Below are 14,232 nucleotides of genomic sequence, written 5' to 3'. Positions count from 1 at the left end.
ATTTAAGGCGTAGTAGGTTATAATAGAATATAAGATACAGGTAGATACATCCTTTATTAGTAGGCTATAGGACATATTTACCTTTATATAGTCCTAGCTTAGTACGTCTGTGTAATAAGATATAGCCCTATTCTATAAGATTAGAGGTACCTAAGGTGTGTAGAGCCTAGAGGACTTCCTAGCATACCTAGAGTTCTGTTACAGCAACAACTACAGCTAGGAACAGGCCTAGGCAAAACTAGAAAGCGTCTGTTAAGGTCCAAACAAGTTATTCTTAGACTTTTTTATCTAGTTTAAGCAGCTACTAGTGTAAAGTAGCAGCCTCTACTAGGACAGAGAACAGCGCCTATTAAAGCTCTGCTAGGCTCTAAACGCAAACATCTATAATATAGTAATAAACTAAGAAGTAACTTCTATAGATTATAACGTAGCTGTTGTAGAGTATAAGTCTATTACTATAGACGTTAAGACTATAGCTATAGAAAACCAGCTATACTACATCCCTACCTAGGCGCTGCCTAAGTGTAATAAGGATAGTAACGTTAAGATAATAGTTATGTCTGCAGTTTGCACTAGCAGCAGTACTAAGCGTAGGGGTTAGAAGTAGTCTGCTCCTAACTAGGCTACGTAGGTTCCTAATAAGGTATTTTAGTAACACTAGGAGGCTAACCTATATACCTGTTGCAGTAAAGGGGGACATATTTGCTAGGATTACGCTAACGCAGTAGTAACTACAGTGTAGGCAGTAATAATCTTAGGTAAGGAAGAGGCTGGTTTGCATAGGGGAAACTAGCTGCTTCTAATGTAAGTCTAAGTTAGGAGCGCTGTAGAAGTGTATTAGCAGAGGAGACTACTAGTACAGGGGCATTACAGGCTACTAGAGGAGCTATTACAGCCTCTATAGATAAGCCCCTATTCTACGTCCTATTATTTATTAATAGGGCAATTTAGGCTAATACGCTAGTAGACTTAGGGTATAAATGCTTTAGCATAGTAAGTAATAACTTTACTGCGCGCTTAGAAGGAGACTTTATTAAGGTGCTGCTATAACGCTTAGCGTAAGTAGTAGGCACTAGTAGGAAGTCTATAATCTCCTGTTTAGTCCTGTTTAGGTATAACTTAGATAGGTAGCACTTGTAGGCTATAGCCTATGTAGTGCTAGGTCTAAGCTAGGATATTATTTTAGGGAAGCCCTAGCTCTAGCAAGAGGGCGTAGTGTTTAATATAGAAATGGGCATACTAAAGATATAACATATAGGGAACCTTATAGTCTATAAGTCCTTATAGTATATAGTAAATATTTACATAGCTCTCCTATTAGTAACTAAGTTTAACAAGACCCTAGCTAATAGGCTCTAGGAGCGCCTACCTAGGGACTAGTTTGTCTCTATAAGCCTCTACAACATCACTAAAATCCTCTTAGTTTAATCCCTAGGAGCGCAAGGGACAGCAGAGGAGGTAGACCCTCTTCCCCCTAAGTTAGTCTAGTTTTAGGACCTATTTAATAAGAGTAAGGCTTCTAGCCTTCCCCTATATAGGGGCTAGATAGATTACTATATACAGTTATAACGTGACTAGTCTAGAAAGGAAGAGCCTCTACCCTAGGGCCCTCTGTATAACATGCTAAGGGACCAGCTACTTAAGCTATAGAAATAGGTGTTAGTACTAATAGATAAGGGGTAGATCTGCGCCTCCTCTTCCTTAGTAGGGGCTCTAGTCCTGCTAGTTAAAAAGTCCTCTAGTAGGTAGCGTATATGCTTAGACTATTACGCACTTAATAGTATTATAATTACTAACTAGTACCTGCTTCCTCTTATTAAGGAGATGTTACGTACACTAGGGGGTGCCTGCTAGTTCTCTAAGGTTAATATCTATTTAGCATTTTACAGGATTTGTGTTACAGAAGGAGATAAGCACCTTACTGCATTCTGCACCTGTTTTAGGCTCTTTAAGTAGCTAGTCTGCCTGTTTAGCCTAGCTAGAGCACTAGCGTCCTTCTAGCGTTACATTAACAGCGCACTTTAGGAGATATTAGGCAACTATGCTACTGTATACCTAGATAATGTCCTTATCTACAGTAGTAGGTCTAGGACAGACTACTTAGAGAAGGTTAGCAGAGTCCTTACGCTCCTACGCGATATAGGGCTATATCTAGATCCTAAGAAGTGCGTATTTGCAATAAAGGAAGTATACTACCTAGGATATATTATAGAAGCTAGAAAGGATATTTGTTCTAATCCTAAGAAGGTTAAGGCTATTTATAATTAGGAAGCCCTATAGTCTTTACGCAGGGTCTATAGTTTCCTAGGGTTTACTAACTTCTACTAGGACTTTATCCTAGCCTTCTCTAATATTGCTGCCCTACTTAATTAACTTACAGGGAAGGATATCCTGTTTAGGTAGAGGCAGGAGGAGGATGCGGCGTTCTACTAGCTAAAGAACGCATTTATAACAGAACTAGTCCTAGCCTAGTAGGACCCTAAGTAAGACACACTATTAGAGGTAGACTACTCTAGTAAGGCGCTAGGCAGCTGCCTTTCTTAATGGCATAGGAAGGTGCTTCGCCTAGTAGCATATCACTCTGCTACACTTATAACAGAATAATAGAACTACACTATCTATAATACGGTGGCAAAAGGGTAGGGGTTGGGTAGGGGTAGGGTACATCACGCTAATTCCATGCTAAGAGGGTAGGGGTAGGGTAGGGTCCACATAGGGTACAGGTAGGGGTAGGGTAGGGTCCATATGGGGTACGGGTAGGGGTAGGGTAGGGTCTATATGGGGTAGGGGTAGAGGTAGGGTAGGGTCTACATAGGGTACAGGTAGGGGTTAGGTAGGGGTTGGGTAGGGGTTGGGTAGGGTAGGTGTCAGCGTCCAACTCTTTAACTAAAGCAGTTATTGCAAAGCCTTGTACTACAAAAATGTAGCGCAAGACAAGCGCTTTCAAACAGTCTATATACCGTGAGATTCCGATCAAAACTGGTAGAGTTACAGCAGTTGTTGTGTAAATCCTAGGTCGTTACTACGTAGGCCTACGTAACAACTGCTCTAGCTCTACCAGTTTTGATCGGAATCTCACAGTATATAAACCGTTTAAAAGCGCTTGTCTTGCTCCACATTTTTGTAGTACAAGGTTTTGCAATAACTGCTTTAGCGAAAGAGTTACACGCTGACACCTACAGGCCCTACTTAGGCCTACCTCTTCCCTACAGACCCTACCCTAAACCCTACCCTACCCTACCCCTACCCCTGGTCCGTGCAGACTGTACCCTACCCCTACCCCACACTAGAGGTACCCCTACCCTACGGGAGTTGTTAACGTGCACCCCTATATATGGTAACGTACGCCCCTATAAGGCAGCCAAGACGCGCCGCCTTGCCTAAGTGCCTGAAATAGCTTAATTACTATACAAATATAGCTGTTAGAGCGTTTTGCTAAAGGTGATACGTCTTACATAACTTTTGTGACGCTTAACGCAACGTTTAACGCCTCATCTGAGGCCTTATTAACGCGTCAGCCATCTCTATCTCTATCTCTATCTTGTTGTTGTTATTATTAACGCTATTGCCATCTCTATCGCCATCTCTATCTTGTTGTTGTTGTTGTTATTATTAACGCTATCGCCATGCCTCCGTTGTCGTTGTCGTCGTCGCTGCCGCCAGCGGCCTAGGGCGCACAATTGTACTCGCTGTCGCGATTGCTGTCCCCTGGCGATTGGGGTGTTTCGGATAAGGATTCTGTCGTCTTGCGGCTGTCACGGCCAGCAACACCAGCGTCTAGTGTTGCTGGAGAGAGTACTGCTGTTAGCGACGCGTTAGGTGAAGAAGAGGACAGGTCAGAGACTCCTAGCGATCACAACAACGCTAGAGATATTGTACCTGGTTGCACAGTCCGTCGACGCGCCTATAGAGCTCGAAAACGTCAACGCCGCAACCTACTAGTCGCTGAAGTAGACCTTGATAGGTTGTGGGATAACACTCTGTACAAACTCCGAGACCATAAGCCGCCTCTAGAGGCCTTGTACAAGACCCTAGATAACGCAGAAGCTGCAGTGCTTTAATAGGCAAAGGACTACGGTGTCTTATATAGGCGTGATAAATGGTTAAGAGGAGGACGTTACCGTCTACAGATGGCTTGCAGCAACGCTGGGCAACATAAGATACTATTAAAGAGAGTTAATAATAGTAACAGTGCAGTTAAGCGTTGCGGAGCTGCTAGCACGCGTACTGACTGTCTAATAGCGTTTTGGCTGGCTGCTGATGATGGCGGAAACCTAGAGACGTTAGTTTGGAGAGTCCTATATATAGAAGAGCGCAAATTGTGTATACACAACCATCCTCCTGTTAAGGACAGGTTTGTCTTTGCTTAGAACAGAAGAGAGACAAGAGAGCTTACCAACGAGGAGCGGGTAACTGTTGTCTCTATTATCCAGAGCTCTAGAGGGGCTGCACCCGCCCTCAGCGCGATTAAGGCAGCCTTTCTAGGACAAAGTTGGACACGGCAAGACGTCCGCAACGAGTATCGGAAGGCCTTAAGGATAAAGCTAGGCATAAAAACAAAGGTGAAGCAGTTGGTGCTAGAGATGGACAAGTGTGGGTGGTGGTATCAGTATGTGCAATCTCACGATATTTCCATAGTGTTGAGGATCTAATATTGAAACGGTGGCCTCTAATTGGCTGGATTGCGCGCGCACGGTTGCTGCACGGACTCTGCACAGTCGCTGCACGGGCCAAAAACAACTAACGATATATCAGAATAGAGGTTAACGCGCAACAACACATTGAATTTCTCCTCATAATTGCCCCTAAATGCCTCACGAACTTCAAGAAGTCACCAGACGTCCTCCTCTTCGACTGCACCTTTAAGACAAACAAATACAGCATGCTAATGCTTAATTTAGTAGGCTTAAACAGCAACAATCGTACAAACTACCTTGGGGTTGTCCTTATGCGTTAAAAGGATAAGCCAGCATTTTAATAGGTTTTTAACCAGTTACATAAGCTGTTTAACGCAGAGGGTATTAATATACGCCTGTTTATCACAGACAATAACCTAGCTGCTATTAACGCGCTTAATTTAGTGTTTAATTGGCCTAAGATTGTTATGTGTAGATGGCACATGAACAAGGACGTCCTCAGCTACGTTAGGCAGGTCTTAACAACTCAGTTTGGCTGTTGTTGTGAAGGGACAAGATGGGTAGATACAGAGAGTACGCTGACGTTTACAGAGCTCTATTACAAGACTCTATACTTAAAAACAGAGGAGGAATACAAGCTTAACTTTGCTGCTATTAAAAAACTCTCCCCAGCCGCCTATGGGTACCTCGATCGATACTAGTTTGGCTACCACAAAGACAAGCTTGTTAACTACTAGGTAAACCAGAACCTCCATTATGACCTCCTTGCAACAAGCAAGGTTGAAGGAGCACACCAGGTTATCAAATTATGGCTTAATAGCAGCACTGCTAACGTACTTTAGTTGTTTTACAAGCTCAAATCATTGTACACAGAGCAATTAGAGCACCTTAACTACCTTAATTCCATGCAGAATCGAGGTATCTGAGCTGATTGCCAGCACCCTATCTTTGCTGGCGTTGTTACTCGGATTACTCGCCACGCGCTGGCTTTGACAGCAAAACAGTACTCTCTCGCCTGTAACGATCTGCGACTCCGCGACTCTATAAACCACTAATTGAAGCCCTGTACAGGCACTTATACACAGTCGCTTGGCATACCTTATTAGCACAGGCTTGCTGCAATATTAGAGCGATCGGGCTCGCTACAACCTAGCGATTTTGACCTACACTGGTGGGTTAATTGCTTACAATCTATAACAACACAATCTGCAACAATTCCGCCGCTATCAAGACCTCTAGAGCCTTGTGTTGAGCGTCAAAAACGCAACAAGGCTCGCTGCCACACAGCTGGCTCAGGCAGACAAGGTAATTGTCGCGATCCATCGCTATTTGAGCGGCTTAATGGCAATATACCCAGTGCCTCAGCGCTAACCTAGGCGCTGATGCCGCGCCAGATGGACCTAGTACAAGCAATACCTGCTAAGAATCTTATAGTAATCAGCTCACAACCAGTAAATCCATCGCCAGCGCCTCGCCAGCCGCCGCGGCAGCAACCTCATCCATCGCCAACGCCTCGCTAGCCGCTGCGGCAGCAACCTTACTTTGTAACGCCTCTGCTGTAGCAGCAGCCTTACTTTATAACGCCTCCGCCGTCGTATAGGCACCCAAGCCATTAACCGCTGCCACTAATAGCTTACAATCCTCTCTACCTGCCCTAACAACCTCACAACAACGCGCAGATAGCGCCTCTGGGCAGCTACTTTCAGCACCTATCGCGACAATTGGCAGATCAAACGCAGTACTAGGCGCCGCCGCCGCTGCCGCCGCCGCCGCCAGCGACGTCTATCACCATTAACAACACCATAAACAACGTAGTTGACTACGACGATAGCTTCAGATGCCAGTGTTTGGGCCAGCGGGTGCAGAGCTTTGCGTTTACAGGGGTAGCGGGGTAGAGAGTTAGTAAGCAAGGGAAAATCACAACAGTAACAGGAGTGTAAATAGCACTGTAAACACTGTTTTATTCATGTGCAGACCTGTAAACTATTTAATCCTCATCATCTTCATCACTGTCCTCTGAGGAGGAGGAATCCATAGCAAGCTCTAGAGCCGCTACAGACTTCTTTACGTCCCGTACGCACTTACAGACCTCTATAAAAAATGTTAGCAGCCAGTAGATTTCTTTTACAGGCCTGTAACCTACTCTTCTTCTTCCTCTTCCTCTTCTCCTTCTTCTTCTCCTTCTTGGAGGCGGTGGCGGTGGTGGCGGCGGCGGCGGCGGCGGGGGAGGCAGCAGGGGTGGCGGTGGTGCGGCGGCGCTTCTTGGAGGGGGTGGCAGGGGCAGCGGCAGGGGCAGGGGCAGCAGCAGCGGCAGCGGCAGCGGCAGCGACCTGGCGGCGGGACCTGGAGGGGGTGGCGATGGCGGGACGGGGACGACGGGGGCGGGCGTGGCTGTAGCAGGGTCAATAAGGTCTGTATGGGGAATGTGGAGGCTGTAAACTTACGGCGGAAGGAGCAGCGGGCGCCCTCACTGCCATAGTGGCAGTTGGCGCACGAGTCGAGCAGCTGGCCTGTAACTACCACGCAGGTAGTATACGGGCCAGCTGCTCGCTGGCAGGAGTCGCATTCGGTGGGGGCGACGCGGCCGACAACCTGCGCGAGCGCAGATTCGAGGTTCTGCTGCCGAACTGCTTACTGTCATTACAGGGCTCTACAGGACACTTACAGGGGGTTACTTACCAGCGAGGTTGAACTTGCTGGGCTCGTAGCCCGCGCGGAACTCCAGCTGGCGCTGGACTGGCCGAGAAGCCAGCCTTGTGCAGGCCCGCGAGGCGGGCGGCATGGCGAGCAGGGCGGCGGCGGTGGGCGGGCCGGGGGCAGGGGGGAGCGGCGGGAGGGCGGGGGCGGCAGCGAGGGCGGCGGCGGCAGTGGCAGCAGCAGCAGTGGCAGCAGCAGCAGCAGCGGCGGCGTCAGCGGCGGCGGTGTTGGCGGTGTTGGCGGGGGCGGTGTTGGCGGTGTTGGCGGGGGCGGCGAGGGCAGCGGCGGCGTCGGCGGCGGCGGTGTTGGCGGGGGCGGCGACGTCGTCGGCGGGGGCGGAGGAGTCCATATTGATGACCTAGAGAGTAGTAAAACGGGGGGAGGGCGGCTGCCTATATAGTATATCGCAGCCAGCTAGCGGCTGCCAAGACCTGCGATATTTTGGTGTTGTAGCTCACCGTGAATAGTATATTCTGTTTGTCGGGCCAAAACAGTGAATAGGCAGCCATCAAATAATGTTATAGGGCCTGTGGCTATACTGTATCTGGATTGTACGGTCACTGTACGTGGCCTGATTCGTGCTGGATACTGGTACGCGGGGGGTTTGTAAGCTCACGGTGAAGGTCAACCTGCGGGCACAATAGCACCTGTAACGGCAGAATAACTAGGCGGTGACGTACTATTGATAGCCGTTAGCCCGATATACTAGTAGGTTGTGGCAGTGACGTTGACGGGCTAATATACTGGTAGCGGCGACGTTGGCGGGCTGATATACTAGTAGGTTGTGGCTGGCTACAGGAGCACCTCTGGGTATACGATATTAGGGACCGTACGGGATGGCTCATCGCTAGTATCAGGTGCTGGCAGCAGGATTGACAGGCCTGCAAGTGTAGTTACACGGGACATAGCTACGTATAGCTGGCCATGTGTAAACACAGCATGACGCAGATTAACGCCTACAACAGAGAGTGACTGGCCCTGTGACTTGTTTACAGTGATTGCAAAGGAGAGGCGAACTAGAAACTGGACCCGGCTGACGATAAACGGGAGCTCTCTACTGGTTGAAGTGAGCCTGATACGTGGCAGCAGGCGGAGCTGGCCTGCAAACTCGCCAGATAGGATGCGGGCCTGGATACAGCGGGAGGATATCTGTGTAACCGCTAAACGGGTACCGTTGCAGAGCCCCTGGCTTGGGTACAGGTTCCGTAGAAGCATTATTGGTACGCCTACCTTAAGCAGAAGGCGTGACGGGGGCAGTGACGGGGGCTCAAAGGACTGCAGCAGCTCTACGGGAGGCAGATCCTGTGTTGTATTGTCCTCAACCTCAGCAGAGTCCACTGCAACCAGCTCTACTAGCTCACCAGGGAAGGCAGCAAGCATTGCGGCGTTGATTACAGCCACTGCGTCGTTCCGTACGGCCAGTATAGCACGGCCGTTGAGGACCTGATAGTCCGCAGCAGCCTGCTGGAGGAGGTGCGGCGGATAGACGTGATCCAGGAAGCCCTGTAGGCTGTAGTAGACGGTCATCCAGTCTGGGATGGAGATCAGGCCATCCATCTCACGGGTAGCCAGTCCCCGGCACCAGGCTGCAAAACAGGTGTTGTCAGCCCCAGATAGCACCCGCATATTCTGACGCAGGTGCAGTACGGTCATGTGCGGCCATATGAGCGTAGACTGCTGCAGGCAGGCGTTGACGATGGCAGGCCGCTGGCCCCGGCGGACGACGGGTAGGATCTGGGCAAAATCGCCGCTGGCAATTACAGGGAGGCCGCCAAACAGGGCAGGGGAGCTACGGACGTCCTGCAGCATACGGTGGACTGCCTCAAAGCAGTAACGGTGCTGCATAGGCACCTCGTCCCAGATAACTAGAGTAGCGGCCTGCAGCAGCCGCCCAAGCTCCGAGCCTGGAGCAACAGGGCAGATGGAATCGTCGTGGATATCCAACGGGATCCGGAAACGGGAGTGGGCAGTGCGGCCGCTGGGCAGCAGGACAGCAGCTATACCCGACGACGCAACGCACAGGACCACCCGGCCTGTAGAGCGATAGTAGGCACATATACAGCGCCAGAGGAACGTCTTGCCTGTGCCTGCTGGGCCCTGTACGAAGAAGTGGGCAGTGCTGTGGTCAGCCTCAATAGCGGCAGTAACGGCATCAAATACGGCGCGCTGGTCCATATTCAGCCCTGTAACAGTGTCCCAGAAGGCAGTGTCCTGCCCGTCTGTATCGTAGGCCAGCTCAGCGGCAAGAAGCTGATTCTGCAGCCGTACTCCCCAGTTGAACTGGCACGCAGGGAGTGAGAAATCCGTAAGACGTTTGCCAGACTCTGCCAGCAGCCCTTCTATCAGATACAGGCCGTAGTCAAGGTACGCGTCTGGATCTGCGGATACTAGCAGGGCAGCAGCAGCCTCAGGTAAGTCGTCACACAAATCCGCCTGGAAGGCTGCCCAGATAGCAGCTGGATCTGTAACAGGCCCATTTAAGAGAGCAGCAACGAAGAAGTACCGTAACGCCTGGCCTGTGGCAAACGTAACGGCGTCCTGGAAGCAGGCTACCCAGTCTCCATCGTGTAGCAGTAACCCGCGGGCAGCTGCGGCGGCCTGGAAAGTAGGATACTCTGTGCCGCTAAAGGTACGCAGGTCCGCGTAGGACTGTGGACCCCGTACGGTAGTCAAGAGAAGCCGTAGATAGAACCGTTCACCCTGTAGCGGGCTGCAAAAGTACATGCGGCCAATCGCAGTGCCGCGCTGACGCACGTGCCAGGTCCGTGACGGGAGGTGCCAAACAAACTGGGATGGATAGTCCTGATATAGGACCTCACGGCCATACTCATGGTCAGCGTTGCGCTGGAAGAACGCCGTAAGCGTAGTTACAGATCGCTCCAGGCGGGCTGATAACTCTGCAGTGGTAGCGTTAGCAGGGAACGTAACTATCTGCTCATTCGGTAGGTGGACCGCTAGGGGCACTACAGTGGGCCGCTCCATGTGTACTGGGTACTCAAACAGCCGCCAAACAGCCTCAGATGGACTGATATATCGCCCGTTTAGATGCTGCTTAACCTCATCTGCTTCTGAGACGTTTAGTACTGCCCTGTCAGTGCCCTTGTAGATGTACTTGTGGACGTATTTGATAGCGTGGATAGTGCCGCAAACCTCTACATTGATATGGGCCCAGTACTTACGGAGCAGACCAGGGTTATACGGGACAACCCAGCTGTTATCAAGGTGTACAATACGGCCCTTACACCGTACAGCAAGCGTGCGGCCATCATCCCGGCGCTGATACTCAGGGTACCCGTCCTCATGGACCACTGTAGATGGGCAGTAACGCTTGGGAAAGTTCTTAGAGCACCGCGGCGGGGCGCTGTCGCGCTGAGGCACCATACACGGGGCCTGCAGATTGTGCTCCCCACATGGCCCGTGAAGCATGAAGGTCCGTACAACCTCTGTAAGCAGGCCGTCTGGGTCATCCACAGGGGAAGGGATCTCAGCCCGGATAGTGCTATCAATTGTTACAGGATCTGTGAACGCCTCGCGGTTGTGTAGGGTCAGGAACAGCAGCAGGTGTATATGGGGCAGGCCCCGTTTCTGGTACTCAATCGTGTACACGTGGCCCAGATGGGTGCCGAACAGGTTGCTCTTCACATCGGCTACTAGCTTCTGCACCTTCAGATGGAAGGCCCGGCAGATTAGATCAGGCCGATTCAGGCCTGTCTCCCCAGGGCGGAGCTCACGGGCAACCTCTGGCCAGTATGGGCTAGCTGTAAAAGTGATAAACAGGGTAGGGCGGCCATATCGACGGACGATAGCCATAGAGTCCTGATAGCACTGGCTGACAAATCGTGAGCTGCCTAGATAGGACGACGGCAGGACAACGCGGCGTCCAACAGGGCCTGCCTGGGCGTCGTTGTTGCCCATAACGGCATCAGCAACACCGCTATACAGGTCTGCCCGCAGCTGTGCCTGGTTTGCTCGGATCCAGGCCAGCCGGGCCTGGTCGCAGATAGCCCAGATATCCACAACGTACTGCTGAAACAGCCTGTAGAAGCGGAACGGATTTGTAGTCTGCCCAGGGCGGGGGTGTAGATAGTATCGATAGTAGGTTTGCTGGGTCAGCGACGTCTGCAGACGGGATCCGTCCTGGTTACGGAGCGTTAGCCCCGGCCGCCACCCAGAATCCCCGTGGGGAAACATCAGTGCGTAGTGTAGCGGCATGTAAGATGGGTGGGCGGCGCTGATAGTAAACAGGGCGCTGGAGTTACGGGCCGCTAGGACGATGGGACGGGACGTCTCTGCACCTGCTGCGTCAGGTATCACTAGGCCTAGCTCATCGCTAGTAGGTACGTTCTCCCTGCGGCGGTCCTGCCCAGTCTCTAGGGCTAGTGTAAGCCTGCTGGTTAGTATGACGCGGGCGTCTGCAGCGCTACTGTTGAGCCGATCCTGGGCTGTGCGGTATATAGATATATATGGGTTATTGATCTCATATAGCATTGCCGTTAGATCTTGGAGAATCTGGAGCTGTAAGTGGCTGTTCCGCTGGTGGCGGGCGTTGGCAGCGTACTGTGGGTCGTAAAAGTATAGCTGAGCGTACTGCGGCAGGCTTCCCTTAAGAACCTCTACAGGGCCGCTGCGGTGGTATAGGGCCCCGTGGATCTGAAACACCTGCACGCCAGGGCCCTGCGCCCCACGGCTGGTAGGTGTACAGTCTACCGAGGTAAACGCAAAGGCAGCGTTGTAGGCCCGTAGCTCCTTACGGAAGTGCCGCGCTGCTAGAGTATTCGTGTTGAGTAGCTGATACAGGTACGACGGCAGCGGTGTGAGGGCTGGCAGGTCGACCTCGCCGTCCAGGCAGCAGAGAGTAAATCGCGGGTCTGTTACAGAGGTAGTGCTCTTCCGCTCATCTATCCAGTGTAAGGCGCCGCAGGCTGAACAGGGCACCTGCATGCTGCCAATATCGTAGTATACACCATCAGGACGACGTCGCAGGAGCGGGGTGGTGTCCTGTTGGAGCCCTACAAGGACTGTCTCGGGCAGGTCGTCAAACGGGTTATCACTATACTGGGAGCTAGGGGCAGCAGCTAGAGCAGCAGCAGCCGGGTTATTAGGAGTATTACTGGCACTGCCCTCACGGCGTGAGGCCTGTTCAGGGGCGCTAGCACTGGGCGCTGGCTGGGAGGCAGTTAGGCGGTCCCTCTGGGGGCTTGATGGACGTGGAGGTGTAGAGAGACGGCGTCGCCGGCGGCCTGCACGGGACGTCTACTGACTGTAAGCGTAATCAGAGAGAGGGGGAGGTAGTAGTTACGGCACTGCAGTTGCTACATGGCTGGTAGACGCCCCCTATCCGGTTGCGGCGGAAGTTAGCAGATGGGAGATAGGTCCTACAGCTGCTGCAAAATACTTGGGATGATGGCTGGCTGACGGCTAGGGAAAAGACTGGAGGGGGGGGGCTAGAACACGCCGTGGACGGGCCATACGAACCTGTAGCGAGCCTGTACAGGACCGGTAAAGCTTTTTACAGGAGTTTACAGGAGCAGATTACTGGAACAATATAGGGCCGCTACGGGCGGTGTAGGACGTCAGTATAGCTGAGAGTTGACGCTAGAGGGTGCACGGCCAGAAAACGACAACTTTACACGTCTGCTGCGCCCGCTACAGGGCTGATTAATTTGTCTTAAGCAGATAGGCAGGTAGCGGCGAGTTTTATCAGCTATCTGGCACTTATTTCAGGGCTTACAGGGGCTTTGTTGGGGAGATCACTTTAACCTGTTTATATATAAGATTGCAGTGCCAGCGCAGAGCTATAGCTGGGTAGGGTAGTCAAATCTATACAACGGGCAGTAGATAGATAATTGTCAAATCAACCTAACAGGCAGATAGATAGTTATCAAAATTGGCGTTAAAAATCGACTTACCTACACCAACATGCATTAAGGATGACTAGGATCGCGATTGGCAGGTAAACAACGACGCGTGCGCGTCTGGGCTTGGTGGCAATACTATACAATACAGATGTGCCAGGGTCCCTGGCTGCCTTGCAGCCGAATCTAGCCTACATAGGCTTATGGGGGCGTACGTTACTATATATGGGGGTGCACGTTAACAACTCCCCTACCCTACCTCTACCTAACGTCCGTGCAGACCCTACCCTACCCCTACCCCATGTGGACCCTACCCCTACCCTACCCCTACCCCTAGTCCGTGCGGACCGTACCCAACCCCTACCCAACCCCAGGGTACCCCCTACCCTTTTGCCAGCGTAATCTATAATAAGGAGTTAACTGCTGTTATAAAGTGCCTAGGGGTCTAGGCGGCTAAATTAGGGTCTGTTGCTAGGCTGTTTACTATCCTAACTAACTATAAGAACCTCTAGTACTTTACTACAGCACGCAGGTTAAGTAAGAGGCAGCACTAATAGGCAGAAGAGCTATTAAAGTTCCATTTCTACCTTCGCTTCCGCCTAGGGCGCCTGGCAGCCTAACTAGATGTGCTAAGCTGCTAGGAACAGGACTATAATAGGAAGTTAGGGGGGGTCTATAGGATAATAACCCTAGTTTTAGTATTAGCAATTAGTACACTAGACCCTAGTACGCCCCTACTTTTTATTAACACATATATGTAATTACTGTAGGATAAAGGTGTTTAGTAGAATGCAGGGTATATAGTGTGCCTGTCCGCCATCTATAAGAGGGCCTACTAGTTCCCTCCTAAGGCTAAGACTACTTAGTAAATTGTAGATTGCACGCTTAGTGCTTATAGCACGCTGCTGTAGCGTAGGATTATATAGGTTCTGTGTTAGAAGCTACTTATAACTATAATAATCTAAAGGGCACACAAATCTAACCTAATAGGCTATCTAGGGGCTAACGCCACGTTCTATATTGTTAGACGCAACTTCTACGAG

The 14,232-nt window shown here is 50.9% G+C and overlaps 4 protein-coding genes across 4 annotated transcripts, besides 35 other annotated features; 1 reads left to right on the top strand and 3 right to left on the bottom strand.

Annotated features, from left to right (window-relative positions):
* Nucleotides 1-2,629: part of a mobile genetic element that runs on past the window's edge.
* Nucleotides 413-421: an inverted repeat.
* Nucleotides 413-484: a mobile genetic element.
* Nucleotides 476-484: an inverted repeat.
* Nucleotides 1,266-1,309: a tandem repeat.
* Nucleotides 2,630-2,636: 7 nt separating the features above from the next.
* Nucleotides 2,637-2,664: a tandem repeat.
* Nucleotides 2,637-2,865: a tandem repeat.
* Nucleotides 2,723-3,167: a dispersed repeat.
* Nucleotides 2,856-3,283: a dispersed repeat.
* Nucleotides 3,195-3,307: a tandem repeat.
* Nucleotides 3,308-3,309: 2 nt separating this feature from the next.
* Nucleotides 3,310-6,476: a mobile genetic element.
* Nucleotides 3,521-3,592: a tandem repeat.
* Nucleotides 3,592-3,614: a tandem repeat.
* On the bottom strand, nt 4,236-4,552 carry EKO05_0002440 (uncharacterized protein; the record flags this gene model as incomplete). The annotated part of the gene is made up of 2 exons (XM_059635917.1): nt 4,236-4,274; nt 4,397-4,552. 2 exons carry the CDS (start codon nt 4,550-4,552, stop codon nt 4,236-4,238), a joined length of 195 nt encoding a protein of 64 aa, XP_059491900.1.
* Nucleotides 4,805-4,950: a mobile genetic element.
* Nucleotides 4,835-4,950: a mobile genetic element.
* Nucleotides 6,095-6,154: a tandem repeat.
* Nucleotides 6,384-6,411: a tandem repeat.
* Nucleotides 6,476-6,910: a mobile genetic element.
* Nucleotides 6,738-7,034, top strand: EKO05_0002439 (uncharacterized protein; the record flags this gene model as incomplete). Its single annotated transcript, XM_059635916.1, has 1 exon — nt 6,738-7,034. The coding sequence occupies one exon, from the start codon at nt 6,738-6,740 to the stop codon at nt 7,032-7,034; it is 297 nt and encodes a 98-aa protein (XP_059491899.1).
* Nucleotides 6,781-6,823: a tandem repeat.
* Nucleotides 6,824-6,895: a tandem repeat.
* Nucleotides 6,911-6,965: a tandem repeat.
* Nucleotides 6,966-7,554: a mobile genetic element.
* On the bottom strand, nt 7,105-7,278 carry EKO05_0002438 (uncharacterized protein; the record flags this gene model as incomplete). Its single annotated transcript, XM_059635915.1, has 1 exon — nt 7,105-7,278. One exon carries the CDS (start codon nt 7,276-7,278, stop codon nt 7,105-7,107), a length of 174 nt encoding a protein of 57 aa, XP_059491898.1.
* Nucleotides 7,408-7,554: a tandem repeat.
* Nucleotides 7,555-7,601: a tandem repeat.
* Nucleotides 7,602-7,676: a tandem repeat.
* Nucleotides 7,602-13,110: a mobile genetic element.
* On the bottom strand, nt 8,127-12,275 carry EKO05_0002437 (uncharacterized protein; the record flags this gene model as incomplete). The annotated part of the gene is made up of 1 exon (XM_038947503.1): nt 8,127-12,275. The coding sequence occupies one exon, from the start codon at nt 12,273-12,275 to the stop codon at nt 8,127-8,129; it is 4,149 nt and encodes a 1,382-aa protein (XP_038793103.1).
* Nucleotides 8,133-12,292: a mobile genetic element.
* Nucleotides 8,133-12,307: a mobile genetic element.
* Nucleotides 8,202-12,310: a mobile genetic element.
* Nucleotides 8,205-11,200: a mobile genetic element.
* Nucleotides 8,313-10,933: a mobile genetic element.
* Nucleotides 12,403-12,425: a tandem repeat.
* Nucleotides 13,111-13,438: a mobile genetic element.
* A 4-nt stretch (nt 13,439-13,442) lies between these two features.
* Nucleotides 13,443-13,555: a dispersed repeat.
* Nucleotides 13,556-13,590: 35 nt separating this feature from the next.
* Nucleotides 13,591-14,232: part of a mobile genetic element that runs on past the window's edge.

The sequence above is a fragment of the Ascochyta rabiei genome, chromosome 3 (genome assembly GCF_004011695.2).
Source record: "Ascochyta rabiei chromosome 3, complete sequence".
Taxonomy (NCBI): Eukaryota; Fungi; Ascomycota; class Dothideomycetes; order Pleosporales; family Didymellaceae; genus Ascochyta; species Ascochyta rabiei.
Note: the sequence above shows the minus strand (reverse complement) of the source record. Positions and strands in the feature narration are given on the sequence as shown.